Source organism: Anabrus simplex, chromosome 2 (assembly GCF_040414725.1).
Source record: "Anabrus simplex isolate iqAnaSimp1 chromosome 2, ASM4041472v1, whole genome shotgun sequence".
Lineage (NCBI taxonomy): Eukaryota > Metazoa > Arthropoda > Insecta > Orthoptera > Tettigoniidae > Anabrus > Anabrus simplex.
Genome location: NC_090266.1, coordinates 423380651 through 423399096, shown reverse-complemented (window position 1 = coordinate 423399096; position 18446 = coordinate 423380651). Strand labels below are relative to the sequence as shown.

Sequence of the window (18446 nt, the reverse complement as noted above, 5' to 3'; positions counted from 1 at the left end):
GAAAATTTTTTACGTTACAATTTTACTTACAAGTTCACTTAAGAAACATGAAAGAACCCACATATAAATGTTGAAAGGTTCAAATTTAGATCAAGGTGACTGGATGTGGTTGTTCCCATTACATCTTTACATTTTTACAAGTTTTGAATTTCTTCAGTACCCTTTCTAATCCAAGCCTTGAATAATTCCAGTCACACAAGTACTAAAGAAACATCACAAGTAAGGATATCTAAAAACAAGCAAAAAAATTGTAATGAGTGTTTATGACTGCAATACTGCAGGCATTCAAATCAAACAATAAATATAAAACTTTTATATCACATTGAATTTATGAAGAGAATAAAAAGTAAATATAAAGAGGGAGTTTACAAAATTATACAAATATTAACAATTTAAGTGAATTTCAAACATGTACTGCTCCTAAGTTCAAACTGTCTTCTTTTTAATGAAGTGAAAATGTAAGCTGTCAAAAGAACAAGTCAAACTAAGAGATCACTGAAATCTTATCTGTAATAAACTGTAACATAACAATACAGCAAAATCACTTTAAAACAACTACTAGTACACGGAACAAGAATTCCATAACAAACTATAAATTAAACGACAAGATGTAAACAAAAGAAAGTATAGCATTAAGGTTAAAAAAATACTAGGAATATTGGATAAAACACTGGGTTTTATAAAACTACAGCTGTTTGAATGATAACAAGAACCCACTTGAGCTTTTACTGAACCCAGATTTATAACCACCATATGTACCTTGTCTTTTTAGAATAGCTCAGTAGCCAGGCATGCACTGTAGAGGTAAGAAAAGGAAGTGGTCTCCAGATCAAACTTATTCCCAAGATGTTGAACATCTGATTAATGTTGCCATACACAGACTGAAACTACAAATAAAGATGTGCTGATGATGGCTTCTTGACTAGATATACACAAGTTAAGTGGCTTCGAGGATCAGGTCTGTTGATCATGTAGTCATATCTCCAGGCAAGATTAATTCAGGTTCACATTTTGGTCTTCACTGAAATTAAAACAGGGATGATTTCTTTTAATTACTGAAAAAGCAATTGTAATGGAACAATCCTTCCTCTGGATTACTACAAATATAATATGAAATCCTGTAACTCAATAGTTTATGATCAACAGAAAATAACAATCTTAACTCAAACGTTAACATCTCAGAACTAGAATTTTTTACCACTTGATAAGTATACCATGCAAAATGCTTACTTACGAGGACTGTGCCAAGACGAAGGTAGAGGTTGCCAGAACCAGACCATGAATTCGATGATTACTTGACCTTTACATTATTATTACACAGTCCAATCATCATATTAGTCAACCAGCTACATAGTCTTGCCAGGGTGTTCTACAACAAACTGGTTGCACCACGGAGTGTTGCAACAGTTCTTCGCTCACTCCAGCAAGAGGTAGTTGTGAGCATCAGAACTATGGCCTCTGTTATAAAGGGTGGTTGAATGAAAGTAGTGGAATGCAAGAATGTCACAGTCTGACCAACAGGTGAATGACAAGTCCTACAAAAAATTAGGCAAATTCGCTACCAAGAGTTTCAGATGATAACGCCAAAATTGCTTGTATTGTCATAGTGGGAAGAAAAACAAAACAAGACAGGCCAAAAGACAAGGCGCTGCTTGAAATGTTTTTGGACTCATTGGAATTGTGCACACGGAGTTCATCCCACAAAGAGAAATTATCAACAAGAGCAGCTATAAAGAGATTCTTTGCTCTACACGACTCAATTCGTCGTAAGTGTCTATGGCTGTTGTATGGGAAGAACTGGCTTCTTCTCCAAGAGGATCTGAGAAGGCAAAAATTCATCATTTTTCCACACTGACGTGACTCTGCACCACACAATCTCTTTCTCTTACCCACCTGAAAGCAAAGCTACATAGATGTAGATTTCATTCTGCTGAGGAGATCATCACTGCCACACGACCAACCATAGAGGACTTTCTTGCAAATATCTTTCAGCAGTGTTCCCAACAATTAATTATACCAACATTGGCAGACATACTTGGTGGCCAATAGCGACAATTTTGAGGATGATGTGGGCCCACATAAATGTACACCATGCTGTATGACTGCCCACACTCAAGGCATTAGTCCACAAACTTACTGACTGTGGTATTTTGTTGCGAAGGTTGCCATTCTTTTCATTGTCAACTCAGTTAATATAACTTTTATGTTTTTCAGTCTGTTGAACACAATACACAAATTTAAGAAATATTATAACACACGGTACTTCGAAAAGAAAACATTTTATAAATAACAGAATTACATGTTTTGTTCTACAAGAACACCCTCAGATTTGATCAGACTACTTAATCATGTGGATGTATGTACCAAATTGTTTATGTTGCATAAACTCATCATTGATTATGAATGGGTAATATTATGATCCATTTAAGTATTAAAATTCTCTGTTCAACAACTTTATGAATACAAAATAGTTTTCATAACTTATCTTAGCACAGCCTGCTCCACGATGTTTCTCCTCTCAGTAGCCATCCTTGGACTGGCCTAGGTCAATAGTCTTACTAGTACATGGCTTGTGGACGAAGAACAGGTTTTACAATTAATGAATATCATCTTGTTCCATAGTCGAATTATTATATATAACAAATTCCAACTTGTGAGTTTGAGAAGTTCCACCTTTCCACCACTTTAGAATCTTATGATTTTTCTCAGATTAAAGTAACATTCATTTATTTTAAAATTAGTCAGTACATGTTTTGTTTTTCATAGAAAATATCTTCAGCCGTGTTCTTGATTTAGAGTTAAAATATGCACAAAAGCACAGGTTACATAAGTGCAACACAATTAACCACTCATATAAAAACAACTTGTGCTTGACAAGATAAAGGTTTTAAATGTCTAAAGAGTCTTTGGTTTTATCTTCATTGTCATAATTTGACATAGCTTGATGTAAAAGATGTGTTATTAATAAAATACCACTTGGAAAATTATCCCAAGACAATAAGTGAAACAGCAGTGTACAACTATGCAAAATTTTATAACATTCAACACTTGATGTGAATGAAAAGGGGCAATTTTCTTGTCAGATGAAATTGACTGATTGTGTTAGAGTTGGAAAGCATCTGAATCTGGAAATGAGAAAAAAAATTCTAACCCTCTTGGAGCCAGGTGATAGTGCGAGGACCAGCCCTTTAAACTGACAAAGCCGATCATGTTGGCCTTTAAATATCCAGTTGGAAGTTACCACCGCCCACTATATCGGCCGGCAGAAAATTCTATGATATACGTAATTTTGTCACAACCTATAGTGATGTGCATACTTTTTAGACACCCTATAGGGATGGGGCTACTGTTATTGTGTGCCTGACTTTGCTTTGGCAGTTATAAGAGGGTGTTCTAGCTTTCACAAGAGCCGCTTCCTGTGTTCAGAAATACAGCTAACTGGTCGTGGTCAGTATGAGACTGTTCCTTGCACAGAGTGGATTTGTGAAAGCAAAATGGAAAGTGTTCCACGTGATATTTTTAGCGGGTACTGATGACAATGAATTAATGTTTCCCATTTTCACACCAGGCAAATGCTGGGGCTGTACCTTAATTAAGGCCACGGCCGCTTCCTTCCAACTCCTAGGCCTTTCCTATCCCATCGCCGCCATAAGACCTATCTGTGTCGGTGCGACATAAAGCCCATAGCAAAAAAAAAAAAAAAATTAATGGCGTATTTGGAACAGCGCAAATTTAACGCAAATGATCTCTTTTCGGATAGCGATAGTGAAGAAAGTAGCGTTGAAATTATACCGTACACGCCCCCTGGATCACTACAGCTAAAGAAGAGACATTTATTTGTTTCAATGGGCATGGAAGCTACTGTGAATGTGGTAGTAGATGAAACTAGTGATGAAGATGATAATGTCTCTGGAGAATATTTTATGGAAATTTCTTCCAATGAACCTGACAACATTCCTCGATCTCTTGTCTCCTTCATTGAAGTTCCTGGACCTAAACATGCCCCTCCTCCTGATTCTCCACCCATCTCATACTTCGGTTATTTTTCATTTTCTCTCCGCTAAACCTTATAGTCATAGAGACCAATCGCTACACTGACCAACTCCTTACCTGTGATTAACTGTAACCCAAATCCCGACCTCGATATTGAATTTACAAGTAACAACTCTCATTATTGTTCTGTATTGAAGATGTCCTTAGGTATAAAAATCTCAAGGATAATTTAATAGGATGTTTTATTAAATTAATTTAATTCGAGGTTTTATTAAATTATCCTTGAGAATTTTATGCCTCGATATTGGAGATACACTACAATTAAAATCTGTGTTAGGCTTAATTATTTTTATTGACTGTATAGTTCCTACTAGTGTTAGTGTAAATATACAACCATACTCCTAAGTGCTTCAACAGTGGTCTAAAACTTTGGACAACAACATAATATTATCTGGTGATAAGTCTACGGGTCAACAATTTTTGGTGATTAAAATTATCATGTCATTTTGGTCATTTTCACTTGTGACATATATTTGAATTTGTATTTTTTTTTTTCCTGTGCTGAGTAATTATTTTACAGAATTCTGTTCAGAAATGAATTATCTATCATTAAGCATATGCCAGTTCTCGCGGGCCAGGTGTAGCATACCTGCCTCTCACCGGAGACCACAGGTTTGGTTCCTGGCCAGGTGAGGGATTTTTACCTGGACCTGAGAGTTGGTTCGAGGTCCACTCAGCCTAAATGATTACAGTTTAGGAGTTATTTGACTGTGAGATGGCGACCCCGGTCTAGAAATATTAGAAGAACAACCAAGAGGATTCATCGCATTGACCATGCAAACTGCGGGCCATCGCAATGAACAGCGGTCATTTGGTAGGCCAGGCCCATCAGGACTCTAGCACCATAGGTTTTATAATTATGTACAGTATATTCTGTTGTATTGCAAATTATTTTTTCAAACAGTTACTGAAACAGAAAGTGAGAAAATGTTCTTTCCTGAAAATAAAATAGTATATTATCAACTATTAATTTTTTATATTTTAATAACTCAGAATATTTTTTTATTCTATGCAGTCCGCACGTAGAAAATTTCTTGTCAGTAATTGCCATACACTGATGCACACAAATTTTAAAATCGATGTATTTCCACTTAAAACGGCCTGGCACTTTACAGTAGTAGAGTGGAGGCGGAGCGCTGGCCTCTTCCAGCTGATGGCGAACGGCCAACCAGATCGGCTACTGGCTCTAAGAGGGTTAAGCTCTATAATGAAAGTGATCTGGCTGTCGTGATTAATAAGTCCTTAAGTTTACTCACCACCTGGCAACTCTCACAGCTGACTCACAATGGGCCTCCTACTGTGTTCAGAGCAGCTTTCCTCCTAGTGTGTCATACCTGTGTGGGCCTGTAAGGTCTGCATGTTTGGTGGAGGGAGGGGGAACAACAGCAGCAGAAGGAGGTGGAGGGGAAATGTTCCATCTAAGTGGGGGAAAATTCTTTCTTCAGTAACCTATTTTGTTAATGATGCCTAGTAGGTTTAATAAGGGAGGTATTGAATGAAATAAGGGATTCCTATTTTCTATGTTGTCATTCAGATTATGTTTATTATTATAGAACTTGTCCAGGAAAATAAATAGGTTCTCCATTGTATGAGGCATCCTTTCTTCACCCCTTTTATTATTTCCAGATCTTGTTCTAGGGATGTATACGTATGTTTGGACTCTTCCACGTGGATATGAGGCATCCTTTCTTCACCCCTTTTATTATTTCCAGATCTTGTTCTAGGGATGTATACGTATGTTTGGACTCTTCCACGTGGATACTCATAGCAGAGAATTTTTGACGTTTACTGCATTTACATGTTCCATGTGTCTAGTTGCAAAGTTTCATCCAGTTTGTCCAACGTACAAGACTCCACACCTAGCACAATTAAGTCTGTAAACACCTGAATCTGTATAACTACTGTTTCTTGGGTTAACACTACTATGATTAAAAAATGTACTGGCATTTGTATCATGGGTAGAGTATGCTACTTGGACTTTCCTTTTTTGAACACGTTTGTTATTTGTAAAATTGCAGGATTATTATACGAGAAAGCAGCAAAGCCGGATTTTTTACTTGTGTCCAGAGTCAATTTTGAATAAGTTTCCTTTTTTACCTTACTTATCATTTAATTGATAAACTTCAAATAAAAACCATTGAATGAGGCTACAATACATAAATATTTCAACTCTTTGGTAGATTCCTTTTTAGAAGGAGGTAATTTAAAAGCTCAACATACTGCACTATAATAAGCTGCTTTCTTATGCCCGGCTGGATGCAGAGAGTTACATTTAATTGTGATGGATGAATGTGTCATTTTCCTGTATATTTTATAGATGAAATTCTCTTGATCTGTTGTAATAGTGACATCTAAAAAGTTCATGGACTTATTTACCTTATCCTCAACAGTGAACATGAGGGTTTTATGTAATGAATAAAGATATTGGAGAATATCATGGCTATTGTTTTTCGTCTGGTCAAGAACGACAAACGTGCCATCAACAAATCTCAAACAGATCTCTAGGCCCTGTACTTGTCCAATAATTTCAGTATTTTCAAAAAAAATCTAGAAAAATATCAGCTAAAATCCCTGAGACCGGAGCTCCCATCGGAAGACCAATTGCAGGATACATTTTGCAGTTAAATGTAAAGTAATTGTTGCTTAAAACAAAATCTAAAATATTGATGAAATTTTCTATTTCTAGTTTGCTTAATTGATTTTGGGCCAAAAGATAGTCTCCGATAATGTTGATTCTTTAATTGGAATGTTTCGAGTACATGTCCTTGATGTCATAAGAACACAACATGAAACTGATTCAATTTCTCACAGAAATCTACTGAGTTTCTTATGGATGTTTTCCTACAGAAATTGTAGTGTTTTTTCTTTTTTTTGTTATTTGTTTTACGTTGCACCGACACAGATAGGTCTTATGGCGACGATGGGACAGGAAATGCCTAGGAATGGGAAGGAAGCGCCCGTGGCCTTAATTAAAGTACAGCCCCAGCATTTGCCTGGTGTGAAAATGGGAAACCACGGAAAACCATCTTCAGGGCTGCCGACAGTGGGGTTCGAATCCACTCTCTCCCGAATACTAGATACTGGCCGGACTTAAGCGGCTGCAGCTATCGAGCTCGGTTAGTGTTGTTTTAAGAAATTATGTATATATTCAGAGATCTTGTAAGTAGGACTACCGAGCTCGATAGCTGCAGTCGCTTAAGTGCGGCCAGTATCCAGTATTCGGCAGATAGTAGGTTCGAACCCCACTGTCGGCAGCCCTGAAAATGGTTTTCCATTTTCACACCAGGCAAATGCTGGGGCTGTACCTTAATTAAGGCCACGGCCGCTTCCTTCCCACTCCTAGCCCTTTCCTGTCCCATCGTCGCCGTAAGACCTATCTGTGTCGGTGCGACGTAAAAAAAAACAACAACTAGTAAGCAGGACTGTTTTGTAAGTTAATGATCGGTTTAATGGGGACTCCGGTCTTATACAATATCGGGAGTGCTCGAACTGTCAGAAGACTGGGGTTCGTGTTGAAGAACTCTTGTTCAGTGAAAATGAAAGATGAGTTTTTTAGGAGTGTTTTTAATTTCTTTTGAATCTGTGTTGTAGGATCCTTATTTACTACAGTGTACGAACTGTTTGAGAAAAAGGTCTCTATTTGACATGTAATCGTCCTTGTCCACGATGACAATTATTATTATTTTTAAACTTTTTTTTTGCTATTTCGCTTAATGTCGCTCTGACACAGATATATCTTATGGCGACAATGGGATAGGAAAGGTCTAGGAAGTGGAAGTGGGGCTCAAACCCACTATCTCCCGATTACTGGATACTGGCCGCATTTAAGCGACTGCAGTTATCGAGCTCGGTGATGACAATTATTTCCCCCTTATCGGCTTTCATAACGATGACAGTGTTGTCCCTTATTTTTGTTTTTAATTTCTTATTTTGTTTGGGAACTTTCCCCAGGGCACCTTTCTTAATGCCTTTAGCTAAATGAGGGAGTTTCTTTATAATTTTTTATTTAACATCTTGTTGCTGATCAGTAGGTAATTTTTGGATATTACCTGGTATTTCTGCTATAGAAGTTAACAAATCTTCCCTCTTATTTGGGCTAGGCGAATTGAACTTGGGTCCTTTGCATAAAATATTTAATTTGGATTCGGTAAAGTGAACAATGGACAAATGATTAACTAGGGAGGTTTCATTCGTTTTAATGGTTGTACATCTAGAGGGATCTTCTTTTCCCTTTGACTGACTATTTTACAAGCATGCTAACTTGCAATCGACAGTAGCCTGATTTTGGATAAAACTAAGCATCTTATTTAAGTTGTGTGTTAACTATAGGAATAAGAACATTTTCATCTTTACGGACAGCCAAGCGGCCATTAAGGTATTAGAGGCAGTCGGGATAATATCCAGAATTGTCTGGCATTGCCACTTACTTCTCCTGAAGCTCTCAAAGTACAACATAGTCAAAATAATATGGGTACCAGGGCATGCAGGTATAGAAGGAAATGAAAAGGCAGATGAACTGGCCAGGAAAGGGGCAGAAACACATTTTGTAGGCCCAGAACTTGTATGCGGAATTTCCTACGGACAAGCCCGATACTACATAGGAAAATGGGTACAAAAGAAACAAATGGAAAACTGGAAAAATACTCCAGGATGCAGGCTTGCAAAGGAACTGATTAAAGGGCGAAACAAGAAGCATACTAAAGAACTGTTGAAATTCAGCAGAGAAAATATAAGATGGGTAGTAGGATTGTTGACAGGACACTGCCGTCTGAAAAAACACCTCCTTTTTTTTTTTTTGCTATTTGCTTTACGTCGCACCGACACACGTCTTATGGCGACGATGGGATAGGAAAGGCCTAGGAATTGGAAGAAAGTGGCCGTGGCCTTAATTAAGGTACAGCCCCGGCATTTGCCTGGTATGAAAACGGGAAACCACGGAAAACCATCTTCAGGGCTGCCGACAGTGGGGCTCGAACCCACTATCTCCCGATTACTGGATACTGGCAGCACTTAAGCGACTGCAGCTATTGAGCTCGGTAAAACACCTACATAGAATTGGAGTAATAAGAGGCAACATATGTAGGAAATGCTGTGAAGCAGAGGAATCAGCTGAACACATACTTTTTGAGTGTGAGGCGCTGGGTAGAATCAGACTCGCCACTCTAGGACTACCAGATGAAGGGAGAGGGAAAAATCCAAGAAGACCCAATAAGAACAACCTGCAGCTTTGTGAAGGGAGCAGGTATATCTACGTGGAAATGGTAGCAAAACATCTTAGAGGTCAATGCTAATTAGGAACTAATATTTAGAGGCCCCATGAAGAAGACAAAGAAGAAGAAGAAGAAGAAGAAGAAGAAGAAGAAGAAGAACGAAGAGAGAGATAGTGTGTGTGTGTTTGTTTGTTTGAAACAAACTCCATTCTAAGGGCGTATCAGGTGTTGGGGTGGCTGCAGGTGAGCCCTATACAGTTTCTCGTTCAACATGGCTTTCTTCCGATACAAAAACCTAATTTCGTTCTTTAACGAGATTTGGTTAATGCTGTTATGAGTTGCTTTGTGCTGCTCGGAAGGAAAAAAGAAAAAATGAAATGAGATTAATCAATCAATCACTACTGATCTGCATTTAGGGCAGTCACCCAGGTGGCAGATTCCCTATCTGTTGTTTTCCTAACCTTTTCTTAAATGATTGCAAAGAAATTGGAAATTTATTGATCATCTCCCTTGGTAAGTTATTCCAATCCCTAATTCCCCTTCCTATAAATGAACATTTGCCCCAATTTGTCCTCTTGAATTCCAACTTTATCTTCATATTGTGATCTTTCCTACTTTTAAAGACACCATCCAAACTTATTCGTTTATTGATGTCCTCCCACGCCATCACTCCACTGACAGCTCGGAACATACCACTTATTACATGTGATAAATATCATTCTTGATCCGTACTGATGATATTTGATTGGAATAATAACAATAAGTTAATTTATTGATTTCACCACCTAATCAATACAATAAGTCTTGTCTTAGTTGAATTTACTTTGGCATGTTAACTAAAATGGTACATGTTTCGCCTTGAATTTAGGCACCATCAGCCATTATCTTAACCTTAAAATAGAATCAGGCACCTGATTTACACATACATGGAATAAAACAGATTTTTTTAAAAACCTTGGAGAGACTTGAACTAAAATTAAGATATGGTAAAAGACTTGTAATGAAGTTGGTTTTAAAGATATTACAATGAGTGAGGAAATATACAATTGGTGAAAGTAGTAGTAATATTGACATTAGAAGGCTTCTATCAACATTAAAATGAACAAAGCAACAGTCTATTATGAATGAGAGACAGGATTGCTAAAAATTAAGTTGGCCGACCAGCGGTTACAACGAAAATGACGATAAAAATCGTATTTAATAAATAATATAGAATAAAATAATAATGAAAGATGGTCAAGTGACCAGCAATTATTCGTTTACAAGAGAAAGAGTCAAAAATCAATGGCATATGGTGATGTGGTTCAGACTGATAAAAAAATACAAAGTTGAAATTGACGGTTGAAGAACGACGTTTAAATAGGACCTTTTTGGACCATCTCAATTTGATGCAATGCTACACAGGTTACATATGTAAAACACAGTTAACCACTCATATTAAAACAACTTGTCCTTGACAAGATAAAAGATCAAAATGTCTGTGTTTTTGTGCATATTTCAACTGTAAATCAAGATCACGGCTGAAGAGGTTTTCTATGAAAAACGAAACATGTACAGACTAATTTAAAAATAAAGTAATGTTATTTTAATCTAAGAAAAATCTAAGATTTTAAAGTGGTGGAAATGTGGAACTTCTCAAACTTACAAGTTGGAATTTGTTATATAAACAGGTTTTGTCCGACTGTGATTTTATTCCCACCAACTTTCGCGTGAAGTTGAAAATTGCTTACAGGAGAACAAATTTGAAATATTTTATTGTGTGTTTATGAATTAATAGAGTAACTGTCTATCAGTTTAGGCTTAATAATAATAATAATAATAATAATAATAATAATAATAATAATAATAATAATAATAATCATCATCATCATAATAGGTCAGAGTCCCAAGTGCTACGCCTCTGCTTTAATTCAGAGAATTTAGTATATGGTAGGTATAATATAACCCACATCCGAGATGTACTGTGCAACAGAGTAAACTCGAGTGGATTACTATTAAAAAGCTGCAGTTTGAAAGGATTGTGAAATGTTGTGCTTTAACAATATTTTGAATTAATTTAATAGGAGTAAAGAATGGGGGAGGGAGGGAGTATTTTAGGTGCGTGATCATTGCGGTTGATTTGGTTGGTTTTTATTGTTGTGTGTCTTTCTATTGACTCCTTTATATATAACTTGCTTTTATATTTGATACATACATCTTCGTTACAGGCTGTTATGCCTTTCAACATTTAGTCTACAACCCTCTGTAAATATACTAAATGCTTCCGTGAGTGTCTATTTGTAACTACCTCTATGGCCTCGTAGTTTCATACCTCTTATCTTTAAATCATCAGGAAGTGAGCTGTCCTCTTGAACACCTCCTACTTCTGTTCCCCTCCAGCACAGAGTCCATTATTCTCCTAGGTAATCAAGCCTCCCCCATTCACCTCACACCAATTCAATACTGAAGCCAGTTTATGTGTACTGCTTCATCCATTGACTTCATTCCTAACTCAGCCTTTACCTCCTCATTCCTGCCACTATACCCACCTGTTATACCAGTGATCAGTCACTACGTTCACGACTGTGGTACTTCTAATTTATGAATAAGCTATCCCAAGTTCACTTTACAAAGGTGAAAAAATGAGTGTATCCTCTTAATTCAAAATATCATATATTCTATCATTAGATGGAGTAATCAAATTCAAACATGTTTCGACTCATTTGAGCCATCTTCAGTGAAAGGGTGTGTGTGTGTGTGAAATAATTCACATAATACAAGCTAAAAATGCCAAAAAACATAATGAAGGAACAAATGAAAAACAAAAGAGAGCCTAGATGGAAACAAAATTAGCATAATATACAATATTTACATCATGTGAAGCAAAAAACAACTCACTGCGACAAAATTCAGTGAAACAGGGGTTAATACAAAACATAATTGAAACTAAAAACTGTGTTAACCTAAGATGAAAAAAAAAAAATTAAAACAATGATACAGATGGAAATGAACAATAAGTGCACATAGTGAGGTTGCAGACCTCTTACTTTACAAAATATTGGTTTTGTAACAATACAAAACAGGATGAAATCACTGTCAAAAATTCAGGCAGAAAAATCTATCTTTGTAGAAACCCATCACATCGAATTGGCTATGAGGGGAGCGGGAGCGAAAAAGTTTGAGAAACCAAGCTTGACATAATGTGCAGGCGAAAAGCCTGTGACAAGGAAAAGCACCGATGAAATTTAGAGCTTTAGAACAGCAGCATTCTCAATATCTTCTCCATCTAGCGGTCCCTTTCTTGATTATCGTTTCATAATGTTGGCTGGTTGGTTTGCCTTATTATAAAAGGTCGGAAGGGCCATGAGATAAAATTGAGGAGCTGTGTTAGGGAGATGACAGATGCATGGTAAACTGTAAGTGACCTAGTGGAAACCGTCAATGAAGTTTCAATCTGTAATGGAAAAAAACTTTGTTGTGTGAGAAACTTGGGCTGATAAGTAAACAGTGTGGAATGGGTGTGTAGAAAGCTTAAAACTTACGGTGTTCAGAAGGTGGATGTGCTCTCGAACGGCCTTGCCTTCTCAAAGTAACGGTCTCGTTCGCGCGATCAAGTCTATTGTTGGTTCAGCTGTGTTTGCGAGGATGGAAGGAGCGGAGGGGAAAGGGGTGGTGCAGGGCTGGTGTGGGGAGAGGGGAGTGGTGGTGAGTTGGAGAGATGGAGGTGGGGTTTGTTTATCTTATGGAAGTTCTGACAAATATATGGAATTAATGTTTCAAGTAGAATGTTCTTTTTCTCGTTGACTTCATTTAAATTGTGAGAGGGGTTCATAAACTGATCTAAATCGATGTGGATGCTCTCGAGAATGTTGAGCAAGGTGCCTTTTTGCTCGAAATGCAAGATCTTAAGATCTTTATCTATTGAAGTGTATTCGTGGCTGGATGTTTTATGATGTTCACTCATAGCAACGAATACACTTCAACAGATAAAGATCTTAAGATCTTGCATTATGAACAAAAAGGCACCTTGCTCAACGTTCTCGAGAGCATCCACATCGATTTAGATCAGTTTATGAACCCCTCTCACAATTTAAATGAAGTCAACGAGAAAAAGAACATTCTACTTGAAACATTAATTCCATATATTTGTCAGAACTTCCATAAAATAAACAAACCCCGCCTCCATCTCTCCAACTCACCACCACTCCCCCCTCCCCACACCAGCCCTGCACCACCCCTTCCCCCTCCGCTCCTTCCATCCTCGCAAACACAGCTGAACCAACAATAGACTTGATTGCGCGAACGAGACCGTTACTTTGAGAAGGCAAGGCCGTTCGAGAGCACATCCACCTTCTGAACACCGTAAGTTTTAACCCACCCATTAACACACCCATTCCACACTGTTTACTTATCAGCCCAAGTTTCTCACACAACAAAGTTTTTTTTCCATTACAGATTGAAACTTCACTGACGGTTTCCACTAGGTCACTTACAGTTTACCATGCATCTGTCATCTCCCTAACACAGCTCCTCAATTTTATCTCATGGCCCTTCCAACCTTTTATAATAAGGCAAACCAACCAGCCAACATTATGAAACGATAATCAAGAATGGGACCGCTAGATGGAGAAGATATTGAGAATGCTGCTGTTCTAAAGCTCTAAATTTCATTGATGTTTTTCCTTGTCACAGGCTTTTCGCCTGCACATTATGTCAAGCTTGGTTTCTCAAACTTTTTCGCTCCCGCTCCCCTCATAGCCAATTCGATGTGATGGGTTTCTACAAAGATAGATTTTTCTGCCTGAATTTTTGACAGTGATTTCATCCTGTTTTGTATTGTTACAAAACCAATATTTTGTAAAGTAAGAGGTCTGCAACCTCACTATGTGCACTTATTGTTCATTTCCATCTGTATCATTGTTTTAATTTTTTTTTTTTTCATCTTAGGTTAACACAGTTTTTAGTTTCAATTATGTTTTGTATTAACCCCTGTTTCACTGAATTTTGTCGCAGTGAGTTGTTTTTTGCTTCACATGATGTAAATATTGTATATTATGCTAATTTTGTTTCCATCTAGGCTCTCTTTTGTTTTTCATTTGTTCCTTCATTATGTTTTTTGGCATTTTTAGTTTGTATTATGTGAATTATTTCACACACACACACACACACACACACACACACACACACACACACACACACACACACACACACACACACACACACACACACACACACACACACACACACACACACACACACACACACACACACACACACACACACACACACACACACACACACACACACACACACACACACACACACACACACACACCCCCCCCCCCTCTTTCACTGAAGATGGCTCAAACGAGTCGAAACATGTTTGAATTTGATTACTCCGTGTAATGATGGAATATATGATGCTTTGAATTAGGAGGATACACTCATTTTTTCACCTTTGTAAAGTGAAAACCATCAATAGGAAATGATTCTAATATCTTGTAATATCCCAAGTTCACCGAACTTCCACTGCTGTACAGCAGAGCTGGCCTGAAATCAGCATAGACTGGTGTAAATATAGTTAAGATGGGGCCTCATTTCTTTCTTAAGAATACTGTTGATTGCAAGTGCAAGCTCACTCCATTAGTTTTGCTGCACCTTGATTCAATCTCACTTACTATACTACCATTCTGGGAGAATACACATCCTAAATAGAAACAATCTACCTGTTCCAGTTTTGTATTCCCAACCTGATATTGAATTCTCTTAGTTTTCTTCACTACTGATATCACTTTAAACTTGGAAATAATTTTCCTACCATACTCACTGCATCTCTTTTCATGTTCCAAGATATTAGATGGGAGGCTTTCAGCACAGTCTGCCATTAAGACAAAGTAATCGACACATGCCAAACTGCTTACTATATTTCCACCTAATTGAATCCTGCCCTGCCACATTATACCTTTCAGCAGATGATCTATATAAACTATGAACAACACAGGTGAAGGATTACAGCCTTGTCTAACTCCTGTAAGTACCTTGAACAAAGAACTCATTCTACCATGAATTCTCACTGACACCTAGGCTCTACTATTTATTGATTTACCCCAAATTCTAAGATTATTTATTACTGTCAATATACATGCCTCTGATTGCTTTTAATTAAGAGGATACACTCATTTTTTCATCTTTTTAAAGTGAAAACCGTCAATTGGGAATGATTCTAATATCTTGTAATATCCCAAGTTCACCGAACTTCCACTGCTGTACAGCAGAGTTGGCCTGAAATCAGCATAGACTGGTGTCAAATATAGTTTAGATGGGGCCTCATTTCTTTCTTAAGAATACTCCCATAATCCCTCAGTACGGCTATCATCATATTTATCAAATACCTGGCGCACATCGAAAATCCGATCCTGACAACCCTTCTGTGGTCAAAACCACATTGGTTTTTATCCAAATTATTCTCAACCACTAATCGCACCCTCCTTTCCAAAGTGCCAGTGAACACCTTGCCTGGTATACTGATCAATGAAATACCTCGGTAGTTATTGCAGTTCCCTTGGTTGTGGATAGGTGCAATTACTGTTTTTGTCCAACAGAAGGTACCTCACTAATGTTCCAGGCTAATCTTATTAATCTGTGAAGCCATTTCATTCCTGCCTTCCCACTGTATTTCACCATTTCAGGTCTAATTTCATCTATTCCTGTTGTTTTATACAAATGGAGTTTATTTACCATCCTTCCCACTTCCTCAAGTGTAATTTCACTAACATCATTGTCCTTCACTCCATGAACTCGACTGTTCGCGACATAAACCTAAATTTTTTCCTTTTATGTTGAGAAGATTTGAAAAATATTCCTTCCACCTGTCCAGTGATTCCCTGGGATCTGCTATGAGTTTACCTGATTTACCCAAAACACTATTCATTTCCTTTGTCTTTCGGATTAAACTGTGTTGTTGTTTTCTGTACATTCCATACAGTCTGCTGACGTTTCGAATACTGGTAGTTGATTAGCTGCCTGGGAGATTGATTACCTCGGATCGAGTAGGGGTTTTTCAGTCGCCTTGACAAAGAATACTGCAATGTATTTGTAACGTCGGCAAACTGCACGAAATGTACAAAAAACAACAATGTGGTTCAACCCGGAAGAAGAACTAAATAACTCTACATACCATGGGAGCTTCACATCTAAGATACTATTCATTTCCTTTTGCCCCTCCCTTTCTATGATTGTTAATGTCAAGAAAAGATCCCTGCAGCTTAACCAACCCCTTCTAGGTTATCACCAACTAACTTTGGGGATTCAACAACTACAGTATTTATTTTCCCGTTTCCTTCATCTACGTACAATTCCCTATCTGCATCAGTCCTTGTTTGGAACCACTTCCCATACACTTTCTTTTTGTTTTGCACCATTCCAGCATGATTTTGCTTTTTCCCATCATCTTGCAGTTTCAACTATAGCATCCCTGAATGCCACCCATTCTCTTTCTAGATCGTGAACCAGCTTACTGTTTATTCTTTGGAACTTTTCACTAATCATATCGGTGTATTTCTGTCTAATTTCCTCATCCTGGATATTCTCTACCCTTATTCATCTGCAAACAGATTTCACTTTCTCAGTTGTAATCATAGAGATACTTGGTTCACTAAACATCAGATAGTGGTCTGTATCATCGAAAAAATCTCCAGAATACCCACGAACTTTGAACAGATTTCTTGAATTTAAAATCGGTTATGGTATTGTCTGTTATGGATCTGGTGGCCCTAACCTCCTATATGTAACAGTGAATAGCTGCATGCTTGAAGAATGTATTCATAACTGCTTATTCCACACTAGCACGGAAGTCCGTTAAACCACTTCCCACTCCTATTACATTCCATATCTTCCCACATTTATCCAGCATCTTCTCATATACTTCAGTTCTATTTTCAACTCTCGTATTGAAATCGTCCATTAGCACTAACCTATCGTTGCTGGTTTTTTTTTTTTTGCTAGTTGTTTTACGTCGCACCGACACAGATAGGTCTTACGGCGATGATGGGACAGGAAAGGGCTAGGAGTGGGAAGGAAGTGGCCGTGGCTTTAATTAAGGTACAGCCCCAGCATTTGCCTGGTGTGAAAATGGGAAACCACGGAAAACCATTTTCAGGGCTGCCGACAGTGGGGTTCGAACCTACTATCTCCCGAATACTGGATACTGGCCGCACTTAAGCGACTGCAGCTATTGAGCTCGGTATCGTTGCTGTTAACCCTAGCTTTGATGTCACTCAGTGCTTATTAGAGCTTGTCAACTTCATCCTCACCTGCACACACACATGGCGAATAGACAATTCTCCCCAATATCACTAGCTCATTTACGTGCCTAACAGAAACTATGCTGCGTGCAGTAGTATTCCTGAATAACAGTCCTACCTCACACTCTGACCTTCCCTTTTTAACACCTCTTAAGAACACTATGTAATCTCCTATTTCTTCCTCGTTATCTCCCCTTACCCGAATATCATTAGCTCCTAAAATATCCAGACACATCCTCTTTCCTGACTCAGATAATTCTTTCTTTCTTCAATCATAAGCCCCATTAATTTTGATAGCTCCCCATCAAATTCCACTTCGTTGGTCAACTTGTTTTTAAAAAGTCCCTCGCCTGTCAAATAGAAGCTGTACTCTGTTACTACCATAGGTCTGAGGCGTACTTAAAATATTCTGAGCTTAGTAAATTCTGTGAAGCAAGATGTTACCCTACTTACACATAGTCCCACTAAGTATATCTCCTCTAATGGGTTAAAGATCACTGGTGGATTGTTTAGTCCTAGCCACACTAACGTCTTTGTAGTGAACGTGCCCCACAGACATGATTTGAGTAGACTCGTGTGTAAACATTGAAGTGGACAAGGTCAATACAGATATTGTTAAAATTTGTAAACATTTTCGGAATACTCAGGTTATTGAATGCAGCAGTTTTGAGAGATACTGTTATACAAAACATGGCCTCCATCTAAACAATTCAGGTAAACAAAAGATAGCAAATATTGCTCTAGATTTTATTAATCTTAAGATATGTACTGTAAAACAGGCAACTCCCTTGAGTTATAATACTGACCAGGAAAACTAGTAGAAAGAGCCAGCTGTACTTCAAGCTGGCTCAGTCAACTAGAAAATGAAACTCAGGAAAGTAAGGAATTTCAAGTTACCCAA

General features: G+C 37.8%; 1 protein-coding gene across 1 annotated transcript in view; it reads right to left on the bottom strand.

The window, feature by feature from the left end:
- Window positions 1-251: 251 nt before the first annotated feature.
- Window positions 252-18446, bottom strand: part of LOC136862872 (ubiquitin-conjugating enzyme E2 T) — a 267498-nt gene continuing 249303 nt past the window's right edge. Inside the window, exon 5 of the mRNA XM_067139140.2 lies at window positions 252-1021. Coding sequence (XP_066995241.1) covers window positions 994-1021 — 28 coding nt within the window. The 3' untranslated portion in view covers window positions 252-993. The remainder of the gene's footprint in view (window positions 1022-18446) is intronic.